The sequence below is a fragment of the Taudactylus pleione genome, unplaced genomic scaffold, assembly GCF_031769625.1.
Source record: "Taudactylus pleione unplaced genomic scaffold, aTauple2 ptg000260l, whole genome shotgun sequence".
NCBI lineage: Eukaryota > Metazoa > Chordata > Amphibia > Anura > Myobatrachidae > Taudactylus > Taudactylus pleione.
Window position 1 is genome coordinate 1,269,084 of NW_028284662.1, and position 27,014 is coordinate 1,296,097.

The 27,014-nt window shown below is 43.4% G+C and overlaps 1 protein-coding gene across 1 annotated transcript; it reads left to right on the forward strand.

Annotated features, from left to right (window-relative positions):
• Positions 1-517: 517 nt before the first annotated feature.
• PPIE (peptidylprolyl isomerase E) lies at positions 518-27,014 on the forward strand. Its single transcript, XM_088481034.1, has 10 exons — positions 518-628; positions 857-955; positions 4,098-4,141; positions 4,565-4,591; positions 8,606-8,687; positions 8,766-8,866; positions 13,834-13,957; positions 17,146-17,331; positions 22,473-22,615; positions 26,793-27,014. Exons 1-10 carry the CDS (start codon positions 598-600, stop codon positions 26,859-26,861), a joined length of 906 nt encoding a protein of 301 aa, XP_088337160.1. The 5' UTR covers positions 518-597; the 3' UTR covers positions 26,862-27,014.

The window sequence follows — 27,014 nt, forward strand, 5'->3', positions numbered from 1 at the left end:
CAGGCTAGGGGAAGGGGGGGTTAGGCACCCCCTAGGAGGGGAATTTAGGGTTAGGCGGCGGGGAGGGGGGGGGTTAGGTTTAGGCACTTAGAGGGGGGATTAGGGTTAGGCACTGGGGGGGGAGGTTAGGCGCCCTAAAGGAGGGTTAGGGGGTTAGAAATAGGTTAGCTAATACTTACCTTCGACGATAGGGATTTCCTCCTCTGCCGGCCTCCTGGTGTCGGGATTCCAACCGCCGGGCAAGCGTCCGGCAGTAATTCATACCGCTTCCTTTTGGATTGATAGGAGAGAGCTGTATTCTTATTTCACAATATTTGCACCATATCAATTTTAGCAATACTTACATAATTAGGATGCAGCGATATCATTGTACTGATATCTGTGTTTGTTATAATAGCACTAACACACGCAAACTAAATAATCCTTTGGAAAACAAATACGCCGCTATGGCAGATACGTGCCACCATGAGCTGAAAGACACTTCTCTGGCTTTCACTTTGGCCTCTAGCGGTAAATGCGGAGAGTCCGTGGTGCTGGGAGTGACGTAGCTCGGGGTTGTGAGGTCGGAGGGGAAGGGTTAAGGAATCGCAATGCAATATGGCGGCCACCAAGCGGGTGCTATACGTGGGTCAGTATTGTGAATAACGTGTATAAAATATATAAATGCTAGCCTACTGCGCTATAACAGGTGGGGGGAGCAGGGATTAGCAGCGTATATCTGTATCCATAATATTACAGAGGGAAATATTTTCATCCACGTAACAAGCGCAGTGGCCAGAACACAAGTGTTTCCTGCATTCGCCTTGTACAGATCAGGGTGTGCTGACATGTGTGGCGATGTGCTCTCTCTTTACAGGGGGCCTGGCTGAGGAGGTGGATGAGAAGATCCTACATGCAGCCTTTATTCCCTTCGGAGACCTCACAGACATCCAGATCCCCCTGGACTATGAGACAGGTAAGGCAGATCACTGATATTAGCTCTGCAATGTAATGCAGCTGCTCTGCATGTTCAGGAAATATTAGTTACACTGGTTTGGGAAATGTCATATTTACCATGTGATCCCCCACATCAATTGGATAATGATGGCATTACAGTTGTAAATAGGCTTAGAGCCATAACTAGACTTTTTGGTGCTCTGTGCCAGAAAGAGCATTGGCGCCCCCCTCATTTTTCAAAGGGACATAATGCACTCAAAAAAGGTTGATGGCCTCATGGGGAAGAGATAGGGGAGGCCAGAAGATGCTGGGGATGAAATAAGAGGAAGCTACAAGTGACAATGACAATAAACAGAAATGTGACAGGTCCAAACAGTGCCCCCTGACCTGTGATGGCATCGGCCGCACTACCCCTAGCTACAGCCCTTACCATACTATCTCTTTAAACCAGGACACTCCTGTAATATACAGGTTCTGTGGTTGAATAAAACCAGGTTAAATGCAGGCTTGAAGCTAGCAAGCCACAGAACCTGTGTAATTCATGAGTGTCCTGGTTTAAAGGGTTAGTATGGTAAGCCTAGTCATAAATGAACATAGTTGTTAATTATACCTATGCTGCTTACTCTTGCTCTGCACCAGCTGATCTCTTTTTCCCTCTGCCACCCACCACTATACTGAGCAGTTTTTAAAATGAGCAGAGCTCAGCAGCCCCATTGCCCACTAAAGGTGCGTGCACACGTAACGATTTTTTGAATGATTTAACTATAACGACGTTATCGTTCAAAAAATCGTTCAGTTTCTGAGTTAGTACGATGAACGAAAATCGTTCAAGCGCGCTCCCGTTTGTAGTTCATTTCAGACTGTTCACCATAACGATTTTCATTAAGGGAAGGAACATTTTTTGTTCATCGTTGTAAAAATCGTTCATTACACTTCAAAAAATTGATCGTTTTTCAAGGGAAAATTTGACAGATAATAGTTGGTTACAAAATCGTTACGTGTGTATGCACCTTTAGGCTCTCCTTGCCTTATCAGCACAGCACTGGGTTGTCTGACCGCATTGGCCCAAACTTTACACTATACCAGTGTTGGCTAACCTTGACACTCCAGCTACTGTGGAACTATATATCCCAGCATGTCCTGCCACAGTTTTAGCATGCCCTAATAGCAAAACTGTAGCAGTGCATGCTAGGTTATGTAGTTCCATAACAGCTGGAGTGTCAAGGTTAGCCAACACTGCACTATACCATTGGTGTTTATTTCACTCTGGGGGAAGAGATATAAGGGGAGGCAGAGGTTATGGTGGACATGCAGAGGGGAACCATGGCAGCATTAAAGAAAGAGGGGCAAAAAGGGGCGATAACTAAGCTTAGAGATGTGACAGAGGTTTAGCAGGGAAAATGCATACAGAGGCGCAAAGGTAGAGAGACAAAATGTGTAGAAAGAGAGACTTGGGGGTTTATGGGGTCTATTTATCAAGCAGTGGAGAAGTTGCCCATAGCAACCAATCAGCTTTGAAGTAGCATCAAGTACAGTCTATAAAATAATAGGTAGCAGTTGATTGTTTGCTATTGGCAACTTCTCTACTGACTCACTTCTCCATGCTTTTTACAGCCAGATGTAACAAACAAGCACCATTATTTCATGGATAACTTGAAAGATCAATATTATCTTTGTTGTCCACATCACCCATAGTTTTGGCATTCTAAAATTTAGTTGCATATGTGAATTCAGTAGAGAAGGCCTATTGTGGACTTTCAAGTAACGTCTGCGTTTTATAATCCATTTAAGGTGCAGTAAACACTTCATGACTTGAGGCATATCCATGTTGATATGATTCAGTCTCTGGCAGTTTTTATAGGTCCAGTTCATACAGTATATGTTAGTAATAATTGGCTTTGAAGGTCCAATTCCAGTCTAATGGCATTTTTGTGTAGACGAACATAGTGACATCACATGGATTCTTCTATCCATCTTCACTGTTCTATCATGTGTACTGTTACTTGCACATGTTGTGAATCGGGTTCTCAGCTACTATGCTCAAGCACCACTAAAAGGTTATGTTTTGTTTATTTCTGTCTGTGGGAGCAGGTGGGATAATTATTGACCCAGCAAAATAGATTAACTCATCTGTGCATGATTAAAGAAATCCACAAAACATGATCTGTTGGTGGTACAATTAAAAACTGTTGGCTGTCCTTGGAGATGGCATTGTGCATTTCACAGCTGTATATGCTATTTATAAATGTCATACTGTAGAGTGGAACTGAAAAACATTATCTAAGTTTTTTTAACGTCAACCTGCCTAAATGCACAATGGACCTGTTGACACCATTCACTGTTGGGTAACACCAGGGCATTATGCTGGGTACGCACGGAACAATCTGTACCACCAACGACTTGAAAGATGTCTTTCAGTGAGGTCATCCTGCCACATCTCCGAACAGGCAAAGTTGACGATATCGTCCAGATTGACCTGCATGTACGAACGGTCATAGCTATCGTTATCGTTCATACGGGAACACGCATCGTTGGTCGTTCACTGCATAAAAATGAAGGATATGAATGATATCGTTCATAGATATCGTACCGTGTGTACGCACCTTTACTTAGATCGTGTTCTGGTTGGTGGCCTGGATTACTATTTTTGACTCAAAGAATAGGCTATATATGTAATTTCACATTGGAAAAATACCACGTGAGATTGTGGTTGGGTAGTTACTGATTATTTTTACAGTCCGCCGATCAAAACAAGTTTCCTTCTGGTAAGATTTGTACAGCTGCAGAGGTATTTTGAGTAAAACTAATAGACTGGTCTCACACAATCTTGATGGTTTTTCTTAAATATTAAGGTCTCCTAGCAGAAATCATACACACATCTCTGCACTAGTGCAGATATGAAACTAAGTTCAGTGGGTTCACAGTATTGAAGTTCTTGTTTTATTTTTATCTTTTTTCATAAAAATATATTTTTAAAAAAATAGTATTTTTTTTTTCTTGTATTGGCTTAAAAAAACTATTTAAACATTTTGTAGCTTACGTTAACGTAAAAAAAAAAGTTTCATATCATGAACTGCAACCACATAAATTGGTTTGTGTAATGTTTCCTATTGGTGTTTTTTTGCCTCTCAACTCATATTTCTGTTGTGTTTACTTCACAGAAAAACATAGAGGGTTTGCATTTGTGGAATTTGAGCTACCAGAGGTCAGTTTGTACTGTTTTTGTCTGCCTAACTTCTCAGCTACAGAACTTTATAGACTGGTTGAGTCTCTGATATCCAAATGCTTGGGACCAGGGGTATTTTGGAATATTTGCGAACCATAATGAAATATCTTGGGAATGGGACCCCAATATACACACAGAATGCTTTTATGCATTATATACACCTTATACACACAGCCTGCAGGTCATTTTATACAATATTTTTAATAATTTGTGCCTTAGACAAAGTTTATGTACATTGAACCATCAAAAATCAAAAGTTTCATTATCTCAGTCAAGCCAAAAAAATTTGGATATGGGAGATTCAACTTGTATTTACATTGTATATGGACGTGTACACTTGTCCCTGTCATTTGTAGATTGTATTGTGAAGTACTTATATTCATGATATTCTATTTATTTCAGGATGCAGCTGCAGCTATTGATAACATGGTATGGACTTTTTTTTCTTCAAAGTAATTTATTGTGCTTTTCAATTTACAAGTAATGAAGATACATTGAACATGTCAATTTTTAGCCTGTATTGTGCAGATAACAATAAACACATTTCCTATTAAGGTTGAAATAGACACTGACTTTCAGAGTTGATTCACACAGATGTGTCCTCACTTACTGGTTGTCCGTACGCCATACAGTGGAAGAAGCCCGGCGTGACAGATGCTCTGAGACAAGTAGCGTACTGTATTTTTCTTTGCATTTGTATCTTAGTCACATCGCAGACACAGTGTACTAGAGATACTGGGCTACATATTAATTACACAGGAATTGGCTTTACACATGTACAAAGTTGCAGATGAAGAACAACACAACTTGGCGTGAGGAAAAGCCACAGCTGCTTGCATTGGAGCCCATTTTACACAGATTCAGTCTCCGTTACAAACAGATGTACAAATGTCACAGTCAATGTACACTGGCAGTGTAGTTTTTTTTAGCTCCTAATTATTTAGTTATGGAAATAAGACGCACATTTTGAGTGTGCCAGGTTACACTGGACCTGACGCACCAACAGGGGCTATTTGGTGCGACTGAAACAACAGTAAGAAAAGACACTTGTTATGTTTCACCAGTGGGCAATGCTTCCAAATATTAGTGTATAAATAGGTGGCACACCATGTTGGGCCACACTTTCAATTTTTTTTATTTTTATTTTTTTAATCATGCCGTTGAACCATGAGCTACTTCTGGCTACATTTCATCCCCTTGTGTTCTGCCTGGAAGGTTCATTTTTCCCAATTGTTGTAGTTGAGTCTCTAAGCTGGCCAATTTTGTACCATTTGTCTCCATACCTGATTTACTATGAAAACCATGCAAGTTGTGTGTGTGTGTTGTGTTTTGTTTTTTTTCCCCTCATCCACTTTCAGGTTGTTTTAGGTTTTTGATCTCTTTAACCAGATGTAAGGAGTGTGATTGTTCTTTTCAGAGACATATACAAGGGGTATTTCCTTTCACTGGATCGGTGCAGCAGTCTAGCAGGCCTCTTCTGTGGCATGATATTTCTCTTTAGAGCAATAGTACATGCCACATAATAGGTAACGGTGGACCAGTTTTACAGAGTTTATCCTCTCCTATTTTCTTGACTTAACAAAGTAAACATTGCTGCCTCTGTGGATGCCACCAATAGTAGCAAAATTCTCAGGGCAGCTATTGATTTGTTGGCTTTCCACCCCTTACATTGATGGAGGCTTGGGAACATACCACCATCTGTGCCCTCTACTGCCAAAGATACATGGACAATACAAAAATCATTGATTCTTCTGTTTTAAGTGCACCTAGAGGCAGCCACTTTCTCAATTCACTTGTGGTTATGGTGCAAATATATTACTACTTGGTACTGCAGTATGCAACTTTGTTTCATTATGGACAACTGTTAAGCTGGCCATACATGGTGAGATTCAAAAGTTGGTAAGACGAGTTGTATGATTTCCCTTGAAATGATTCCCTTAACATCCTGGACAATTTGTTTTCAAAATGCAACGATTTCACATAAGACCATCAGATAAGACCAATCTTATACGATTTGAAATCGTATAAGATTGATCTTGTGCAGCACATTCACACATGATTCATCTGCTGGAATGTCAGCTAGGTGGAGGGATGTCCCTGTAATTTTTCCCTTTAATTCCCGTTCTTTTGTACCTGTAAAAAAAAAGGCGGTTATAAGTTTTTAATAAAAAATGACATAGGTCCCCCCCCCGAAAGCCTTACCAGCCCCAGGCTTGCCAGCCAGGCCTGGTTTCTAAAATAACGGGGAACAAAATGTGCAGGGTTCCACCGTAATTTAGAAACCAACACCAGGCTGCAGGGACCAGTCCTGGTCTTAAATATAGGGGGTCAAAAAGACGTGGGGTACCCCCTATATTTAAGACCAGCACCAGACCCAACCGACCGGGGTGTAATGCCACAGCCCGGAGACCCAATCACCGGGGCTCCAGGTCCAAAGCATTACACCCCAAGTCGGTCAGCGCAAGCCGGGGATCTCGGGGGAGTCGGGGAACCCCCAAAAAAGGGTCCCCCCTCTCCCGAGCACCACAGGCTTACGCTGAAGCCTGGGGCTCTTCTCCATACCCGTGGAGCGGTGGGTATGGGGGTAATGGGGGGGGCAAATAATGTAAAACTATTGTACTTTACAGTGGGACTACAGGTGCCAGCATGCCTTCCCTTTGGCACTTGTGGAACTACAAGTGCCAGCAGATATACGGCACCTGTACCCCAATGCTCGAGCTGTGCTGTCTGTAGTACTCACTTGAAAACGCTGACACAAGCGTGCTTCAGCTATTATTTTTTTGCAGGTACCCGGCGTCAGTCAAAATGGTGGAGGGGAGTGGCCAGGGACAGTGTAGGTCGTACAACTGATCGTACATGTGCAAAATACATACGATTGGGCTCAATTCCTACACGATCAGTTGAGAGGTCTCTCTGCAAAACCATCTGATCTGCGATCCAACTACACGACGGCAGGGACGCGCATCGGGGTCGCAGGAGACTCAAAATACAACTATTTTCATAAGATTGGTCTGTCCAACCTGTAAAAACAGCCCTAATCGTGTGATCAATCGTCCCGTGTATGGCCAGCATTAGGGGCAGATGTACTCAGCTGTGTAAAGTGATACATTGGTTGGTAGTTTATCACTTTCCAATCAATTTCTAACTGTCATTTTTTAAACACGGCCTGTAATATGACAGTTAGAAGCTGAGTGGCTGGTAGTTATTACTCTCCCAATTTATCACTTCCCAGAGCTTAGTACATCTCCACCTCAGTGTCTTAAATGCATCATTAAATATTGCATGTTTATGCTCAAAGAAAAGCTTTACTTTTTTTTTTTTGTTCTCACATTTAGATGGGAAAAGGACACTCTTTTGTAAGGATGTTACTGAAAATAGTAGTGGGACCTAATTCTGTAAACTACATGTTAGAGCAGTATTCCAGCAAATAAGATATTAGACATTATACAGCATAAACCTTGTGCAATCCTTTACTATAGCCTGTGGATGGTGCCATGCACTTTCCCTTCAGTCTAGTTGTGGAAAGAATGATGTCAACAGAACCCTTCCCATATAAGGCAGTAGTGGACAGACTGCTTACTCAATATGGGGGGGGGGGGGGGGGGCTGCAGGAACCCACGCGCTACACATTAGAGGGTGGTTTTTATCTTGCCAGCCTCAGGAGCTGCCCCTCAAATAGTTTTTTTTGGTAGAGTATCTAAACTATTTGAATGTCCTTTGCATACCCTGTCCTAGCTAATTCAGTAGGTGGAATAGGTCCAGTCTGCAGCAGCTGACCAGTCCCTGTGGGTCTGTGGAGTGACAGGCATAGAATGTGTCATCCATGTAATAATGCTTGTTTAGCTCTCCACTTAGGAGCAGATAGTTGCAGCACCTCTTGGAAATGCACTAATGCATTGACTTCATTACTGGCTGCTCCTCCCATTATATGCAGATTACAGTATATATTGGGGGTGGAGAGGATTTATCAGATGCTCTATTAGTGGAGAAAGAACTGGCTCAGTAACCTACCTGTTAATGAACCAATGCAACTCCCTCCCTCCCCAATGCGCCACAACCCGTCATCCAGAACCCTCACTAATGTGGTCCTTATTGCCGGAGGACACAGATGCCAGACAGACTGAAATATGACGTTTGCGCAGCTCTGCATCACATCCGGCGTCCATGTCTGTGGCAACAAGGACACATTACGGGTGACCGGGCAACTGGGGACGCGGCACATTGGGGCGGGAGGAAATGCTGGGCAGTAAGTTGTACAGGGACACGGTGCATGGGGGCGAGGGGGAAGTGCCGGGCGTTAGGCTGTTTCTGCCGGGCGCTGCACCCGCAAAATACAGCCTGGGGAGAACACTGATGTAAAAATAAAACAAAAAACTTTCTAATGTCAAAATATTGATTCTTCCTCTTAAATAAGTCACTAATTCTGAATCTCTTAATGTCTAGAATGAGTCTGAATTGTTTGGTAGAACAATACGAGTGAATCTGGCAAAACCCATGAGATTAAAGGAAGGCTCCTCAAAAGCAGGTAGGTTACAACAGATGACTTGTTCTACAAGACGTACTTTTATTTCCAGTAACTCATTTATCTGTGTATCACTGTTAGTTTGGTCTGATGATGACTGGCTCAAGAAATTCTCTGGTAAAACACTTGAAGAGAATGAAGAGGCTGAAGGGACAGAAGCTCCTAAATCTGCAGCACAGGAGGTAATGTCGGTTCCTCAGTCATGTCTGCATGTTAGTGTAGTAGTAACTGTACACAATGCCCACTGGGGGAGGTTTTAGCTCTCCGGTGGGATAACCACTGATGCCATGTTAGTGCTGAATACTTTTGACAAACCATTTTCTATAAATATCTTAATTGTTCACCACTGTCAACGAATGCTGCTTTTCATTTTACAGACTTAGTACAAGATAACAAAAATTGGTTACTGCACACTCTGTGTATGATAATAAAGTAAGTGCAATATCCTGAGGCTACAAAACCTTTCATTAAATCCATAGCCGATAACGGCACAAAAAGGGACACCTTAAAGACAACAGCACTAGTACTTTGTTGCAATACCGTTAGCTAATACTACAGCCTGGCTATTTGGAGCATAAACTCAACAAGATTGAGTAAACGTTGCTGAGGAATATTTGTCCATTCCCTTTGTAAAACACGGAATAAGTACCCTGATTTGAGCACTCTTGGCTCCCTGTTCGCCTGTCTAGCTTGGCCAACAAGTGCTCAATGGGATTTAGGTCAGGGCTTCTATTTGGCAACTCCAATACATTGATTTTCTTTTTGTGGACATGGGGCCATATTCAATTTGATGGAGAAAAGTCCAAGGTCAGACTTTTCGCCATCATTGCAGGTTTTTCAGGGATAAAGTATCGGGCGCGTGCCTGCTTTATCCCCGTATTCAAGTAGGATCCGGTGAAAAAGGGACCGGCGGAAAGGTAAGTATCAAAATCCATAGAATTTCCAGGAAATGTTCCTGGCACCCCTTTAAAGATGTACAGACTTGGGGGATCACTATGGGTACCCCCGTTTTGGCCTGCTGAAGGAAAGTCAGATTTTTAAATAGCCGCGGCAGGTGCATAGATGATCCTGTGCAGAATAGAACTTAGCTTTTTTTTTTTTGGCGAAAAAAAACTACTTCCATCAAATTTTGGGTACATGAAAATGGGTGCAAGCATATTTTTAAGTCCCTAAAGTGAATTTTGAAAATTCTTTAAAAAATGCACCTGCTGCTAATACCCGCATTCTTGGAAACACCGGCCGCATACATGGGGACCTCCCTGAATCAATTTCGCTAGTTTAAAACTTTGTTCCCCTATTTTTTTTATTTTTTTTCGCCCCCAAAATTAAAGTAATGTAAATTTTTTGGGGTATCCTGAGGATTTTTTCAAATATTTTTTTAACACAGATTACTTTTAGGGGACCCTCCCAGGGCTGCAGGCTGTTTTTTTTTTTTTTTTGTAAGCCTGCACCACTAAACCCCAATTCTGCACTCTTTTTCGCCATGTATAAATGGTGAAAACTTGTCCCTGTTTTTTAACAGACTTTTCGCACCGGCGAAAAGTCTTTGTAATTGAATACGGGGATAATTGAAACAGGTGAAAATTACGTAATCACGGGTTATCGCCTCAAATTGAATACGGCCCATAGTCTTGAATCATTTTGGATCTGTTTGGGGTCGTTGTCTTGTTGGAAGATCCATTTTTGGGGAATTTTTTTTTTTTTATGCAAACAGTAGCATTTGTATATCTAAGTTTTATATGTAAGCAAACCGATCCATGATACCCTCTGCACGGTGTAGAGGACCAACATCTGTGCTAGAGAAATACCCCCAAATCATGATCTGTCCCGCACCATGTTTCATAGTGGGTGCCTGGTACCTTGCATTGTATTTTTGATTTTCAGGGTGACTGATATACTTTATTCCATCAGAGGATCCCAGCCTAAATTTGCTCTCATCACTCTCTAACACCTTGGACAAAACAACCCTTGCTCTCCTATTTTTGGCACTGATAAAGGACTTCTAACTTGGACGGCAAACCAGTAAGCCGTACGCCCTTCAGTCAACGCTCTATAGTTTAAGTGTGGACATTTTCTTTGCCGTATATCTTGAGCTATTTGCTGTGCAGACTTGTGGGGAACAGCTACCAATTTATTTCTAATCATTCTTTCATGGAACTCCTGGAGACGTTTACAAACATTGACCATTTGACACAAGATAATAATTTATTTATATAGCGCTTTTCTCCTAAAGGACTCAAAGTGCTTTACATTTACAGTACAAAATACAAAATAAGCTTAAACAAGGGACATTAGTGAAATGCTTGGGTGAATAGGTGAGTCTTGAGTCTATTTTTGAAGGATTCTAAAGTGGAGGCCTCTCGAACTGTGCGGGGAAGTGAGTTCCAAAAGGTTGGAGCCACAAAACTGAAAGCTCGACCCCCAGACGAATTCTGTGAGATTCTAGGTACTGTTAATAGTCCTTCGTCAACGGATCTCAGTAATCGAGTGGGACAGTAAGGAATCAGAAGTTGCTTCAGGTACCCTGGGCCATGGTCATGAAGGGCTTTGCAAGTTATTAATCCAATCTTGAAAGCAATTCGCCATCTGACAGGCAACCAGTGAAGGGAGTAAAGAATGGGTGTTATGTGGCTGGAACGGGGCTGGTTGGTAAATAGCCTGGCAGCTGAGTTTTGTACCATCTGCAAGCAGTGCAATTCTTTTGCTGGGAGTCCAAGGTAGAGAGCGTTGCAGTAGTCTAGGCGTGATGATATAAATGCATGTATGACTTTAGGCAGATCTTCTGAGGGAATTAAGTGCTTGATTCTGGCTATGTTCCTCAGATGAAAGAATGAGGATTTGATTGTGGCTGATACCTGATGTTTAAGTGTCAAGCCACTATCCAGGACAACACCAAGATTCCGCACATGTTTAGTGTTTTGTAATTCTGAACCACCAAGCGTAAGTCCCGTTGGTTGGCTATGCTGTAGCCCTGTCCTGTGACCTATCATAAGAACCTATGTTTTATCAGGGTTCAGTCGCAGCCAACTGGCACTCATCCACTCCTGAAGCTCAGCTAGGCAGCCATTTAGGGTTGTTATTGGGTCCTTTGTACCTGGAGCAAAGGACAGGTACAGTTGTGTATCATCTGCATAGCAGTGGTAAACCAGGCCATGACGTCTGATTATTTCACCCAGTGGCAGCATGTATACTGCAAAAGCATGGGAGATAGTATAGAACCCTGTGGGACACCGCATGGAAGTGACACTGGTGATGAAGAGTTTACTCCAGAAGAAACTCTGTGACCTGCCAGTGAGAAATGATTTGAACCATCTAAGGACTGTGCCATCCAGTCCACAGAAATTTTTCAGGCGCTCAATTAGAATCCCATGGTCCACAGTATCAAATGCTGCTGAGAGATCCAGAAGGATTAAGATTGAACAATCGCCTCTGTCTCTTGCCATCAGAAGATCATTAAGCACACATACCAGGGCTGTTTCAGTGCTATGTCTTCTCCTGAATCCTGACTGGAATGGATCATAAATATCATGGGTAGACAGGTGGGTTTCCAGTTGCATTGCCACCACTTTCTCAATGACCTTTCCTAGAAAAGGAAGGTTTGATACTGGTCTATAGTTGGTCATGCAGTCAGGGTCTAAATTAGGTTTTTTAAGAAGTGGTCTAACAATTGCTTCCTTTAGTGGTTCTGGAAAAATGGCTGTTTGCAAAGAGCATTGAACTATTTTTGTAATTACAGGGCCAATAATGTCTATACACCCTATGAGAAGCTTGGTTGAGGCAGGGTCCAGATCACAGGTGGTGGGTCGCAACATTCTGATAATTTTAGCAATGTCTTTTACATCCATTATATCAAAGCTGTTCCAGGGAGACAGGTGGCTTACCTTGGCAGGCTTGGTAGTTTGGCACTCCTTTGATGGCACTGTGGGGATTCCAGCCCGGATGGAGGATACTTTATCTGCAAAGAATTTTGCAAACTCATTGCATCTTGACTGGGAGAGGGTTTCATCAGGCTGTAGGCATGCTGGTTTGCAAAGCATCTCCACTGTATGGAAAAGCTGAGCCGGCCTATTGTTTGCTGCCTTGATCTCATTTGAAAGGAACACTTTTCTTATAGAGGCGGGTATCCACTTGCCGACAATGAAGGACTGAACAATATCGTTATCGTTCAGTCGTTCATTTATACTGTGCAGTGCCCACACTGAACGATATGTTGTTCAGTGCAGACACCCTCCCTCATCCCGAACATGCTTAACCTCACAATATCATCAGGTTGACAGTCATGTTCGGGCGATGAGCGATGCTGACAATGACCAGCGGGAGAGCGCATTGCTGTTCGTTGCTGGCATATCCACTGCACGATTAATGAACGATAACTGTCGTTATCGTTCAATCGTCCATTTATATTGGCAAGTGGATGCCCGCCTTAAGTCGCGTGCAATGCTTGCTTGACTACGTAGTTGCCTTAGCATGTTTGATAGCCTCCCTAATGTTGGTGAATATTTTCTGCCTATCCTCGCCATACCTATCTGGGAATGCCGTAACTGTCTGTGATGTAAACAATTCAGAGATGTAACTTACCAAACGTAAGATATCAAAAGATTTTTTAGCCATCGGCCCAAGGTATTTTTCTTATATAAAACTGTTCTTACTAATATCTTTTGAAGTCCCAGTGCTGAGGTGAAATGTGTGTACGATATGATTTTGTGTGCCCACTCGGACAATTGCACCACTGTTGCCAACTCTAAAGCTGGGTACACACTAAACGATGTGTGTACCAAACAATGTCGCCGAAGATCCCAGCACCAACGTGCCGACGTATCGGGCGATCCGTACACACACTGGATGATCTGGTGCCCGACCGCTCAATATGCTGGCCCCCTTGCATGCCGCTGTATGGGATCGTTGGCCACATCGCCTGATCTTACATGCTGCACATAAGATCAGGGGATGAGGTTGACTACTCCACGGGAGCACGCACTACACATTTTTAACGATTTCTTGTTCCGATGTGTCGGAATCTGCCAAATCGTTAAAGATATTGTGTAGTGTGTACCCAGCTTAAGCGCGAAAACCAATCTGTCCAAAAGACTTTTAAGCTTTATTGTGTATATTTAACACATAATTTTTTTTTATTATTTTACCCATGCAGGGAGAACCACCTCTTAAAAAACTCAGAGTTAACCCCCAAGTGTACATGGACATCAAAATAGGGAACAAGCCTGCTGGCCGCATCCGGTTTCTGCTGCGAGCTGACGTTGTTCCAATGACAGTAGGTAAGTGTCTGAATCAAATGTCACAAATACGCACACAAGTTTCAGGATACCATTATCGGTAAGCATTGTTCTAAAATAACGTCACGTAACTCGTAGTGTTCACTCTAGGTCCATCGCTGGACCTAGAAAAAGGTCACATCTTTTCGATGCGCCCCTGAAAAGGGGGATTGCCAAGGGAAAGGGGCGAGTCTTTAAGACTCGGCCCTTTTTCATCGCTCTTGGGGGTGTGCCCGGCACTTATGGGCTGGCTGTTTCAGCGGGGCGCCGGATGGTAGGGTGCTTTTTGCCTTTTTAGAAATAGGGCGGCCTCCGGCGGTACTGACAGTGGGCCCCATGTCGTATCTACACTCTAATCACCAGGACAGACGCTGGCAAGGGGGCATCATTAATTAATAGTGGCCATGTCCCTTAGGGGTTCAGTCAGATGGAGCACTATAGTTTTCCTTATTGGTTCCTCCCCCAACCCTTGGCGCATTTTCTCATGCACCATACCCTCCAGAGTGGAATCGTCTCTCTCTCCTCCCTCCCTACAATGCTGGGCAGTCATTTTAACACATTGCCTGCTTCCTCTACACAGAGAGAGATAACCAGGGCTCCTGCCTCCCTGTATACCTCACTCCAGCAGTCTGGTTATATTTAAGTTCCTTCCTCCCCTGTATCTCTCAGATGCAAGGGGATCCACATATTACCTTATCTGGACGACCTGCTTATTCTGGCCCAGTCCCCAGAGGTACCTCTGGACCATCTCCGTCTCAGGGTGGATCTTCTCCAGAACCATAGTTGGATCTTCAATTGCCGGAAATCCTCTGTAACATCATCCCACGAGATGGTTCACTTAGGAGCCTTACTGGACTTCTCAGTTCAGAGGGAGTTCTTCCCATTGGACAAACTCCTATCCTTGCAAGCCAAAGTCTTCATCCTGGGGAGGAGGTGCGTGTCTATTCATGCTTGCATGCAAGTCTTGGGCACTCTAATTTTCACATTCGAGATGGAGTATGCTCAATTTCACTCATATGGGTATATTTACTAAAGTGAGAGTTTTTAGAAGTGGGATGTTGCCCATAGCAACCAATCAGATTCTAGCTATAATCTTCTAGAAGGTGCTAGTTAAATGTTACGTAGAATCTGATTGGTTGCTAGGGGCAACATCTCCACTTCTAAAAACTCTCACTTTAGTAAATATACCCCATAGTCTCTGCAACTAGAGACTCTGACCAAATGGCACAAGTCCCATCTACACCTCAAGTCTCAGATGATAAATCTATCAAGAGAGGTATGTCACTCCTTAATTTTTTTGTCTCCATCGCTCTCATTTCGACAAGGGCCACCCTATCTGAATTAAGGACTAGGTTCTGCTCACCATCGACGCTAGTCTTCAGTGGTGGAGGCGGTGACTTGTTAGACCTTTCAGGGGCAGTGGACTGCTCAATAGAGCCTACTTCCCATCAACGTCCTGGAGATTCCAGCGGTCTACAACGTGACTACTATCACCTACATAAACCATCAAGGAGGTACTCCCAGTCGAAGCGCCATGAAGGAGGTGCGACAAATTCTTCAATGGGCAGAGCGTTACCTTCCGGCTCTGTCTGCGTTATAAATTCCAAAATTGGGAGGCAGATTTGCTCAGCCACTAGGATGCAGACGAGTGGGCACTCTATTCTGAGGTCTTTCAGTCACTGGTACGTTGCTAGGGCCAACCGGACATCGACATGATGGCCTCCTGTCACAACCACAAGCTGCCAAAGTACTGCTAACGTACCAGGGATCCGGTAGCTCTTCTGGTGAATGCTGTCACGGTCAGGTGGTTGTTTCCTCTCATTTACATCTTTTCTCCAATTTCCATGATTCCGCGGGTTCTTCGCAAATTAAACATGGAGGGTATCTAGATGATTCTCATTGCTTGGGGCTGGCCGTGCAACCTACTTGGTCTTTTCATCGACACTGCATACCGCCCCCCTCTTCAAACTGACCTTCTTTCTCTGGGTCCGTGCTTCCACCCAGATCTGACTCCTCTTGCCTGAGACTTCAATCCTAAGGGCCAAGGGTTTCTCATGCGCAATCATTTAAACCTTGCTTAATGCTGGAAAACCACCTTTGGCTGGCATCTATTATAGAGCTCTTTCAGTCTGTCGAGGATCTTATCCTTCTTACAAGCTGGATTGGATTTGAGCTTTCATCAATCAAAGTATGTTTTCGCCCTTTCGGTCCTTTTTCAACGTAAGGTGGCATTATTGCTGTATGTACAAACTTTTATCCAGGATGTGCTACAGCTCCAGCCTGTCTGTTCAGCATGTGGCTCCATGGGTCTTGCCCTTGGTGCTTCGGGCCCTCCAGGATCCCCTTTTTGAGCCTTTATATATGGTGGATCTTTGTTGGCTTACATGGAAGACAGTTTTCCTTCTAGCCATTGCGTTGGCCCGCCAAGTTTCCGACTTGAGCGCTTTGTCCTACCGGTATCGGTGGTGACTTGAATTCAAGTGTTTATGTACATGTGGTAGAGAACATAGGCCCTCATTCAGAGCCGGACGCTCTGAGCAGAGCGCTCGCTCTGAATGAGGGCCGTCCTCCTTAAAAATGGAGCGTCCTCCAGGACGCTCGTATAGCTGTGGGTCACCACCCACAGCACATACGAGCGTGCAGGATGATGGTCCCGATGGTCTTGACCATCGCGACCATCGCCAGTGCGACCAGAAGCCTGTGGTCGGGTTTTTCGACCACAAGCCCTGGAGTGATTTTGGCTCTATCAGAGCCAAAATCACTCCCACTGACATCACTAGTGATGTCAGTGGGGCCGGCTTCTGACGGTAGGCGTTCCCTTGGGAACGCCTCTGTCTGGCAGGCACGCCCACCAAAGGGGGCGTGCTGTCAATCAACATCGACAGCACGCCCACTTTGATCAGACACAACGAGCGAAGGAAAGTCCTTCGCTCGTCGCGTCTGGCGCATGCGCACCATCGACCCACTTGCGAGCGGACAGCCGCTTGCGAGTGGGTCTGAATGAGGCCCATAGATTGTAAGCTTCACTGGGGTAGGGACTGATGTGAATGGGCAGATATTCTCTGTAAAGCGTTGCGGAATTTGTGTGCACTATATAAATAACTGGTAAGAGATTTAAAGACTTCATTTTTTTTTCTTGGATTATAATATAGCTTATTAAATATTCACACAGTTTTGTTTGTGACATACAGATAACTTTCGCTGCCTCTGCACCCATGAAAAAGGATTTGGCTACAAGGGCAGCAGCTTTCACAGAATCATACCACAGTTCATGCTGCAAGCAGGTGACTTCACCAATCACAACGGTACAGGGGGGAAATCCATCTACGGGAAGAAGTTTGATGACGAAAACTTCATTTTGAAACACACAGGGCCAGGTTTGTAAGCATTTTAGACCAATGTGTCACCCTGTGTGTATATGAGTATAGATAGATATCTATATAGAGTGTGTGACACACACACGTATGTGTGTGTGTGTGTATGTATGTGTATATATATATATATATATATAATTATAGAAGCATAAATGTGCAGTACTCCCCTCTCAATAAATCAAGCAGAGACCAAAGGATCAATAGAAGATGGTTGAAGATAGCACTAAAAGTACTGAAACGTTCTATTGATCCTTTGGTCTCTGCTTGATTTATTGAGAGGGGAGTGCTGCACCTTTATGCTTCTATTTATCCCTATGTGAGGGCACCCCTGCAGGATTTGGTTTATTATCTGGAGTGCCGGACCTGGAGATATATATATAACACTATGACTGGCTTTGAACGTGATGAAAAGGTATTCTACGCTATCAATGTCGAAGCATTCTCATCGCGCCATGCATCTGGCGTAGAGATGCTAGGTGTATGAGGACACATCTGTGTTCTCTTATGCTCTGCATTGTTTTGTACTGTAAAACTTTTGCACTGTTACAGTATGTCTGCACTGTATCTGGTCATACTTCCTATTTCGTCCTTATCTGGGAAACACTGATGCTGTTAAATGAGGGAGAGGCCGAGGAGTAGGCACTAAAATAATTAATGGGACGAGCCTCCCCCCTCCCTTATATCCCTTCCCCTGCCCTAGCAGACTTCTATTTATGTAAGTCATGCATCTTTGGACATTATCTATCTCTGCATGAAAGTCACTTTGGTTGCATTCCTGGCAGGTGAATAAATGAGTCTTAAGAAGAATTGGGAAGCAATTCCCTTCATAGGACAATTGTTATTCGGGCCAGAACTGAAGCGTATAATTATTCAGGCAACTGGCAGTAAGAATCAGTATCTACCATGTCTTCCATCCCACCCTACAACTCCTAGGTATCGGCCCTTTTGGTTCTCTGGTAGGTACCGGCTTCCAACCACCAGTGGTGCGACAGAAGGTCACAGAACAGGTCAGTTCAGCAGGCGATTATCCATTAATTCCCGCTGTACAGACTTCCGTAGAGGTGACAAGTCCTCCCAATGACTTCTGTCAGAGGGATTTCCATTCCATCATCTAAGGGCCCGTCGTCTTTTGTTCTGGGATATCTTATTCCGTTCATAGTGTTCATTCTAGGTCCGGCAGAGCGCCGGACCGTAGAAAGGGAACTCTCGTAGCTGCGCTTGCAGTCGAAAAGGGGACGTGTCTTTAAGACGCACCCCCTTTTCATCACTCTTGGGGGCGTGCCCATCGCTTACAGACATGCTGGCCTGCCCCCAAGCTCTTACCACACTAATAGATGCCGCATCTATTCACTGGCGGTGAGTGCTGCACAGCAATTCTAAACCCGGGTTTTTAGAGGTGGAGATGTTGCCCATAGCAACTAATCAGATTTTAGCTATTATCTTCTAAAGTTTGCTAGGTAACTATCAAGTAGAATCTAATTGGTTGCTATGGGCAACATCTCCACTTATAAAAACCCGCACTTTAGTAAATATACCCCTTAGGTTTTTAATCATATTTTTTCCTGCCAAATAAACCAGACCCACCAGACCAGGGGTTCTTTACCAAAAAAATCTCTACGATCTGTAATTGCATCTATATAAGGGGGAGAATTTCTTGTGTCCCTCGACATCAAGAACGCATGTTTTGGAACAAGATCATGCACTACTGCGTTTTTCGGTAGGTCCTTTTCAATTTCAGGCTTTCAACCAAGGGTATTTACTAAAATCATGACACCTGTGTTAGCTATACTGCGTCAATAAGGCATCGTGGTAATTGGTAATTCTCTACCTAGATGACTTGCTGGTCAAAGCGTCATCAGCAGATCTACTCAGTGCTCGCTTACAAGTTGTCATGTCAACTTTGGAATTTCACGGCTGGGTCCTCAACCTGCCCAAGTCCAATCTGGTCACAGCATGGGAGGGTTTCTCTTCGACACCTTGTGTCATCGTGTGCTTCAGCCAGGGGACAGGATCTGGAAATTGCAGTGCCTGGTACGTTTCTTTTTTTTGTGCCTCCACAGGGTGTCCATACTATGCTGCAGCTACTGGGAAAGATGGTAGCCGCATACGAGGCGGTTCCTTTTGCATGACTCCAGGCCACCAGCATTTTATCCTTCAGCGTGGGAGGAGGTGAGGTACCTGCCTAGATAGGCACCGGGGAGGGTTAGGGTAGGGAGAGGGGAGGGTTAGGATACCAACTAACCGGTGTCGGTATCCTAACCCTGTTGGGATGCCGGCTTCTGGATTCTGATCACCAGGATCCCAAGCGCAGGGAATCCCGTACACATCCCGTCCCACCATGGGAGCTTTAATTTTGTTTTGGCTGCTCTTCAGTGAACTTCTTTTGAGTCACTAAATACTGTGGAATGAAGGTAATTTAACTTGGAAGGTAGCTTTTTCTTTTGGTGATTTCTTCAGCTTGCAGAGTTTCTGAGCTGGCAGCGTTGTAAGCCACCTCCTCTCCATTTAATTTTTCATGCAGATCGAGCGATTCTCCGTACTTGGTCGTCCTTTATTCTTAAATTGGTTGCACATTTCACCTTAATCAGGAATCTGTTGTACCAGTGTTGCATCCATGTGATCCAGAGAGCCCCCTCCGATTTCTGGACGTGGTACAAGCACTTCGTATATATATATGTGGGTAGGACTGCTGCTTTGCGTAAGGCGGACTGTCTCCTATTGCTTTATGATGCTCATAAAAGAGGCTGGTCAGCGTCTAAGTAGTTGGATTACTTCAACCATCAAGCAGACTTATGTAGCTATGAGTGAGTCTATTCCTTTCCTGATCCCATTCAAGCGAATTTGACTCGAGCTGTGAGCGCTTCTTGGGCAGCTCGGCAGGGTGCCTCGATTGAACACTAAGCAGGGCGGCCCCCGGTCCTCAGTACATACATTTACCAAACTTTATCATTTTCACACGTTTGTGGCTAAAGATGTGAGTTTTGCATACAGCACTGCCTGTGCGTGATCTCTCGCCCTCTTGAAGTTTGCTTTGGGAAGTCCCAGCGTCCGTCTTCTCCATCTAAGGATGAAAGAGGATTTTCCTGTTACCGTAAATCAATTCCTTTGAGATTAATCTGGGTTCCCTCCCTGGTGATTTATATCACATCACACACCAGGAGGGTATATAAATGAAGGGGAGGTTTAGCCCATTAGCTATTTTAGTACCTACTCCTCGGGCTCTACCTCATATCCCAGCGTCAGTGTTCCTTAGATTAGACTCAAATTGATTTTCTGGTGAGTAACAAGAAATCCTCTTTTTGTAAGGTGCTGCGTATCCCTTGTGGTGCCAAATAAAGGATTATGATGATAATTGCATACAGTGCATCCGGAAAGTATTCGCAGCGCTTCACTATTTCCACATTTTGTTATGTTACAGCCTTATTCCAAGATGGAATAAATTCATTTTTGTCCTCAAAATTCTACACACAATACCCCATAATGACAACGTATAAAAGGTTTTTTGAGATTTTTGCAAATTTAAACAAAAAAAAAAAAAAAACCTAAGAAATCACGTGTACATAAGTATTCACAGCCTTTGCTCAATACTTTGTTGATGCACCTTTGGCAGCAATTACAGCCTCAAGTCTTTTGGAATATACCACAAGCTTGGCACACCTATCTTTGGGCAGTTTCGCCCATTCCTCTTTGCAGCACCTCCCAAGCTTCATCAGATTGGATGGGAAGCGTCAGTGCACAGCCATTTTCAGATCTCTCCAGAGATGTTCAATCGGATTCAAGTCTGGGCTCTGGCTGGGCCACTCAAGGACATTCACAGAGTTGTCCTGAAGCCACTCCTTTGATATCTTGGCTGTGTGCTTAGGGTCGTTGTCCTGCTGAAAGATGAACCGTCGCCCCAGTCTGAGGTCAAGAGTGTTCTGGAGCAGGTTTTCATCCAGGATGTCTCTGTATATTGCTGCATTCATCTTTCCCTCTATCCTGATTAGTCTCCCAGTTCCTGCCGCTGAAAAACATCCCCACAGCATGATGCTGCAACCACCATGCTTCACTGTAGGGATGGTATTGGCCTGATTATAAGCGGTGCATGGTTTCCTCCAAACATAACGTCTGGCATTCATGCCAAAGAGTTCAATCTTTGTCTCATCAGACCAGAGAATTTTGTTTCTCATGGTCTGAGAGTCCTTCAGGTGCAGTTTTGCAAACTCCAGGCGGGCTGCCATTTGCTATTTACTAAGGAGTGGCTTCCCTGTGGCCACTCTACCATACAGACCTGATTGGTGGATTGCTGCAGAGATGGTTGTCCTTCTGGAAGGCTTTCCTCTCTCCATAGAGGAATGCTGTAGCTCTGACAGAGTGACCATCGGGTTCTTGGTCACCTCCCTGACTAGGTCCCTTCACCCCCGATTGCTCAGTTTAGACGGCTGGCCAACTCTAGGAAGAGTGCTAGTGGTTCCGAACTTCTTCCATTTACGGATGATGGAGGCCACTGTGCTCATTGGGACCTTCAAAGCAGCAGATATTTTTCTGTACCCTTCCCCAGTTTTGTGCCTCGAGACGATCCTGTCTCGGAGGTCTACAGACAATTCCTTGGACTTCATGCTTGGTTTGTGCTCTGACATACACTGTCAAGTGTGGGACCTTATATAGACAGGTGTATGCCTTTTCAAAATCATGTCCAAACAACTGAATTTACAACAGGTAGACTCCAATTAAGCTGTAGGAACATCTCAGGGATGATCAGTGGAAACAGGATGCACCTGAGCTCAATTTTGAACTTCATGGCAAAGGCTGTGAATACTTAATGTTTAAAATTTGCAAAAATCTCAAAAAAAAACTTTTTACACATTACCATTATGAGGTATTGTGTGTAGAATTTTGTGGACAAAAATGAATTTATTCCATTTTGGAATAAGGCTGTAACATAACAAAATGTGGAAAAAGTGAAGCGCTGTGAATACTTTCCGGATGCACTGTATATGAGAAGCCAATCCAGTAAATTGAAGTGCCTAGAATAATAACTGTAATTAGGCAAAATAATGTATCATTGATGAGTGGAGTAGCCTGTTAACTATGCTTATAACTAGGTTAGTTTTGCAAAGATTATTGTAATTTGATTAAATAAGCAAGGACCGATTTTTGTACAGGCTTGTTATCTATGGCTAATTCTGGTGCAAATACGAATGGCTCCCAGTTCTTCATCACATGTGACAAGACAGACTGGCTTGATGGGAAACATGTAGTTTTTGGAGAGGTGATGGAGGGAATGGATGTGGTGCGTCAGATTGAGGTCAGTATTTCCATGTTTCTTTTATGACTCCTGTCAATAGAGAGGGCACTTTATAGTTGTTTTCACTTTCTCTGTGACTACTCCTTTCTTTTAATTTTGGATTTCCTCCTAGAAGATTTGCAGACTCTCAGGTTACAGGCTTGTAGATGCCATCCTGACACTTTCATTAAACTCCTTACTTTATTTCTGTGCTTCCCAGCACATCCTGTACATTATCCAGTAGGCAATAAAGACCTGCTCCGCACATTGATTAGAAGTATACCTAAGTGCATCCGTCATTGCAAGATCAACAAAAGTAAACGTGTTGCCTTTCTCTGTTCATAGACCTTATAGGAAATTACAGGAGCATGCAAAAAAAAATAATGTTATATTTCTCTCGAATGATGAATAATACATTGTCACAGCGGTGAGTATGTGCATGCAGGACCCAACGTGCATGGCACGCACCATCTGCTCACAGCCTTTTGTGCCCCCTGAGTAAAAAGTATTGCCGAGAATAGCAGTACGTAACATTGGGTACTGCTCTTAAAATAACACACATTATTCTCCCACATTATCCTAAAAAGTTACATACACCCTGTATTTATTGTATTTTAAAATAATAAAACATCAGGCAAACGCACACATGCACATAAGTCTCTAAAATTAAAATGTTTGTCCTGCTTGATGAAATCCTGCTTACCAAGTGCAATATAAGTAAAATGTACACATAAGGAGCTTATTCTGAGGTGGGAGCAAAGCAGAAAAAACTATTAACTTTGTATCTGGAACACCAAGTTGTGATGCAAGGGGTGACAAAAATAATAATAATAATAATAAAAAAATATATATATATTTTTTAAATGCAGGGTAAATGCTGGCTGCTTTTGTCCACGATCTTTGCCTGTTCCCAACACTACAACAATTGTGGTGGTGGAAAACATGCAATGATTGTTGGTGAATATGCGTGCACACATATACACCGACTCATTCACATACATACTGATGCAAACTCCTCCTTTAACCATACCAATGCAGACATATAATTAGTAACTCAGTCGCAAGGATATAAAATACGAGCCCCATGCTCATTGGAGTAGGTCTGTGCTATCTGATTCACGGCACTCTTTTTCAAAGTTTTGCAAAATAAGCCCCACATCAACGATCCACCACACCCAAACAATTTGCCCTGCGCGCACCACGTGTTCAAAGTACATGTAGAGAAATTCCCTTAAAAAAAGTGATTGCTTTGACGTAATACTGCACCACTAAAATCCAAAAGCAACTCTTTTTTACCATTTAAAAGATTGTATTTGCCAGTTCACCCCCCCCCCCTCCTCTCCCCTGTTCACACAGACATACACACAAACATACACATGTACTCGGACACACTCCACTGCACTCATTTAGATTTCACTTACATTTGATCTTCATGAAAATGTCGGCAACATGCACAATGTGGAAGATCAAGATGTCTCCCGAAAAACACCCACATTGGGGGGATTGCCAGATTAACCATACCCCCACATCCCCAAAGCAGCCTCCATCCTTTTTGGTAAATGAGAGGTACATGCAACAAAGAGCGATTTGAGAGTGGGGAGAATGAGGGTTAGAGCAAGAGAGAATACCACTTTCAGACCAAAGCCGGGGCTACGACCCTGCTTTTTTCTGAGTCACAACTAGTATACCCCTTTCACGCTGCACCTTGGTACCAGGTTATTCCCGGGTCGACCCCTATCACACACACCCTGTGTCAGCCCTGCAAAACAGTGTGTCATAAGAAATACTTTTTTTTTTTTTTGGGACACAGTTTGAGGTAATGAAAAGTGGGTGGTGACTGCTCCACAGCCGCTGATCAGCTCAATTTAGGCATGACCCGGGTCACATCTTTTTTGGACCTGGGAAGACCCTTTTCAGGTACAGAAAGGACCCGGGTTGACCCTGCTTGCCCTGGCAATCTCCTGGGACCAAATATCTGTGTGAAAAGGGTATGAGTGAGCTAAACAGGAAAGCGAATAAGGAGAAGAGGATGGCAGGCCAGACACACCCAGCAATGGCAGGCACAACAGCTAGTTATACATAACTAGAGATATGCGCGTTCGGTTTTACTCGGTTCTTTTTGCCACGTTAGCGCAAGTTCGGATTAGTTCGGCTTTATCTTATTGGCTATCCAGCTCTCACATGTTTTGGATAGCCAATAAGATAAATCCGAACTAATTCGAACTTGCGCTAACGTGGCAAAAAGAACCGAGTAAATCTGAAGCCACACATCTCTAGACATAACACTTTAATGTTTCCATGACTATAGGTAACCCTGTTTATGTAAATGATACAGTATACCTATTACTTCCTGTGACTATTACACTTGTTCTAAGGTGTTCAGCTGCCAATGGAGAAAACCTGGTTGTTGAACAGAATTGACAGAGGCTTAATGCATTCTTATAGAGTTGCAAACATGCCTGCAATTCAGTTTTGTAAAGAAAAAACATTTTGATATAAAATGATCTCATAATAAACTCAACGTCACTAGAAAGACCTGCTTAGGTTTGTTTTTATTTTTTTGTTTATTTTTAAACCTTGACCACTACTCCTGGACTTTTTAATGATGTTTTCCTGTAATGTGCCCAGGACCATGTATACTTTAAAAGAGGTTCTACAATTACAAATAACTATAGATACTTATCTCTCAGCAATCTTGTGCCTTCCCATAATAGTAATTCAGTTTTAATTGTTTACTTGGTGTTTCCAGCCAGTGCTGATAAAGCCTTTCACCCAGGCTGTATGGGACAGATTTGCCTCAATACTACACTGATATGTGCAATATGTGATAGAACCTGGCTTTATAGGGGCCTATGTATCAAGCCGTCTATTTACATAAAATTATGCAGAAACTGCAGTTTCTGCATAATTTTATGTATGGATCCTATGTATTAATGGCACATTACAGAAGATTTCACAGAAAAAGTGCTAATTGTCACTGCAGATCGCAGTCCCCATTATTATCAATGGGGACTTTTCGGAGTTTAGCACCGTTAGTTTACATCATCTTCAGATAGTGTAAACTACTGTTTGCCTATGGGCGCTCCATTTTCAATCTCTGCCCCACAGCCCCCGGCCAGTCCCGCAAGCTGACTCTGTGCGCATGTCAGTTTTCCACGGAGAAGTCTTCCACTTCTGTGAAAGACTTCTCCGAAATGCCGGGGATATAACTCGCGAGGACAACTGTTACCACAACCGCTGTCCCTGTGAGTTCCCGGGCCGTACTCAATTAGCCGCTATAATTTCGCAGCTGTCAGCGGAATCTAGTTTCCACCTACATCGCGTATTTTGGCCGCAGAAACTTATGGGGCATGTCCCCGCTTATCCCCGTATTCAATTCCAAAGGACGCAAAAACGAGTCCTGGCGAAACGCAAACAGGCAAAGTCCTGTCAGATTTGGGGAAATCAGCTTGACACCCCCAAAAGATGCAGTAACATTGAGGATCATGGTAGATGCCACCGAATAGACCTGCTGAAACTATTTGGGGTACTTTAATGCTCTAATTAGCGCCTTTGCACAAGTGGTGAAGAATAGCATTGAGCAGTGTACTTTTGTAAGAAATAACTATTCCCAGCAAATTTGGGGCACATGAAAATGGGTGCAAACATGGTTAAAATTTGTAAAACTGAGGTCGTGAAAAGGTGTTTTTTTTTTTTTGTTTTTTTTTATATTGCAGGTGCTTGCTGAAGGTGCTTCAGCAAGCACCTGCAATAAAAAAAAAAAAAACCCATACTTGCAGACCCTCCCAAGTCTTTTTCGCTAGTTTTTAAGTTTGTACCCCAACTTTGAAAAAGAGGGCGAAAAAATGCAGTTATCTTTTGGGGGCTGTACAAAGGGTACAGAGTGGTTTCCGCACTTTTGCACCCCAAAACCGCAATTCTGCTCTTTCTTCCGCCGGGTATTCACAGGTGAAACTTTTTTGCCTATTACATTGCATTGAGTTTACGCGTACGCTAAAAGTTTTTGCAATTGAATACGGCGAATAGTTCCCGCCTGGCGAAAAGACGCAATCAGCAATACTTTTTTTTTGCACCTAATTGAATACGGCCCATAATGTGAAAGTCTCTAGAGGGATGATGTGTTGCCTGTTTATTGGAATTACAAATGTACTGGGAAACAATATATGTTTAATTCTTATTATATCTTATTATGTTAAAGGCTCAGGGTAGCAAGGATGGCAAGCCTAAACAGAAAGTGATCATCTCAGACTGTGGGGAATACGAGTAACGTTGGAGGCTGCTGTATAAGGTGCCGCTTTTGGAGCTTTGTTTTGCACACTGGTCTCCACCATCGGGAGCCGACCAGTCTAGAAGACTTTACATTTTCCACTGGACATTTTGTAAATTATTCAATTGTTTAAATAAATTTTCTTATTTTGTA

What these genes read in the sequence shown, in the direction of transcription:
- PPIE (XM_088481034.1), top strand. Translation starts at nt 598, where the DNA reads ATGGCGGCCACCAAGCGGGTGCTATACGTGG. An exon ending in CAAGCGGGTGCTATACGTGG is followed by an intron (nt 629 to 856) that starts GTCAGTATTGTG and finishes CTCTCTTTACAG; the next exon opens with GGGGCCTGGCTGAGGAGGTG. An exon ending in CTAAATCTGCAGCACAGGAG is followed by an intron (nt 8,867 to 13,833) that starts GTAATGTCGGTT and finishes TTACCCATGCAG; the next exon opens with GGAGAACCACCTCTTAAAAA.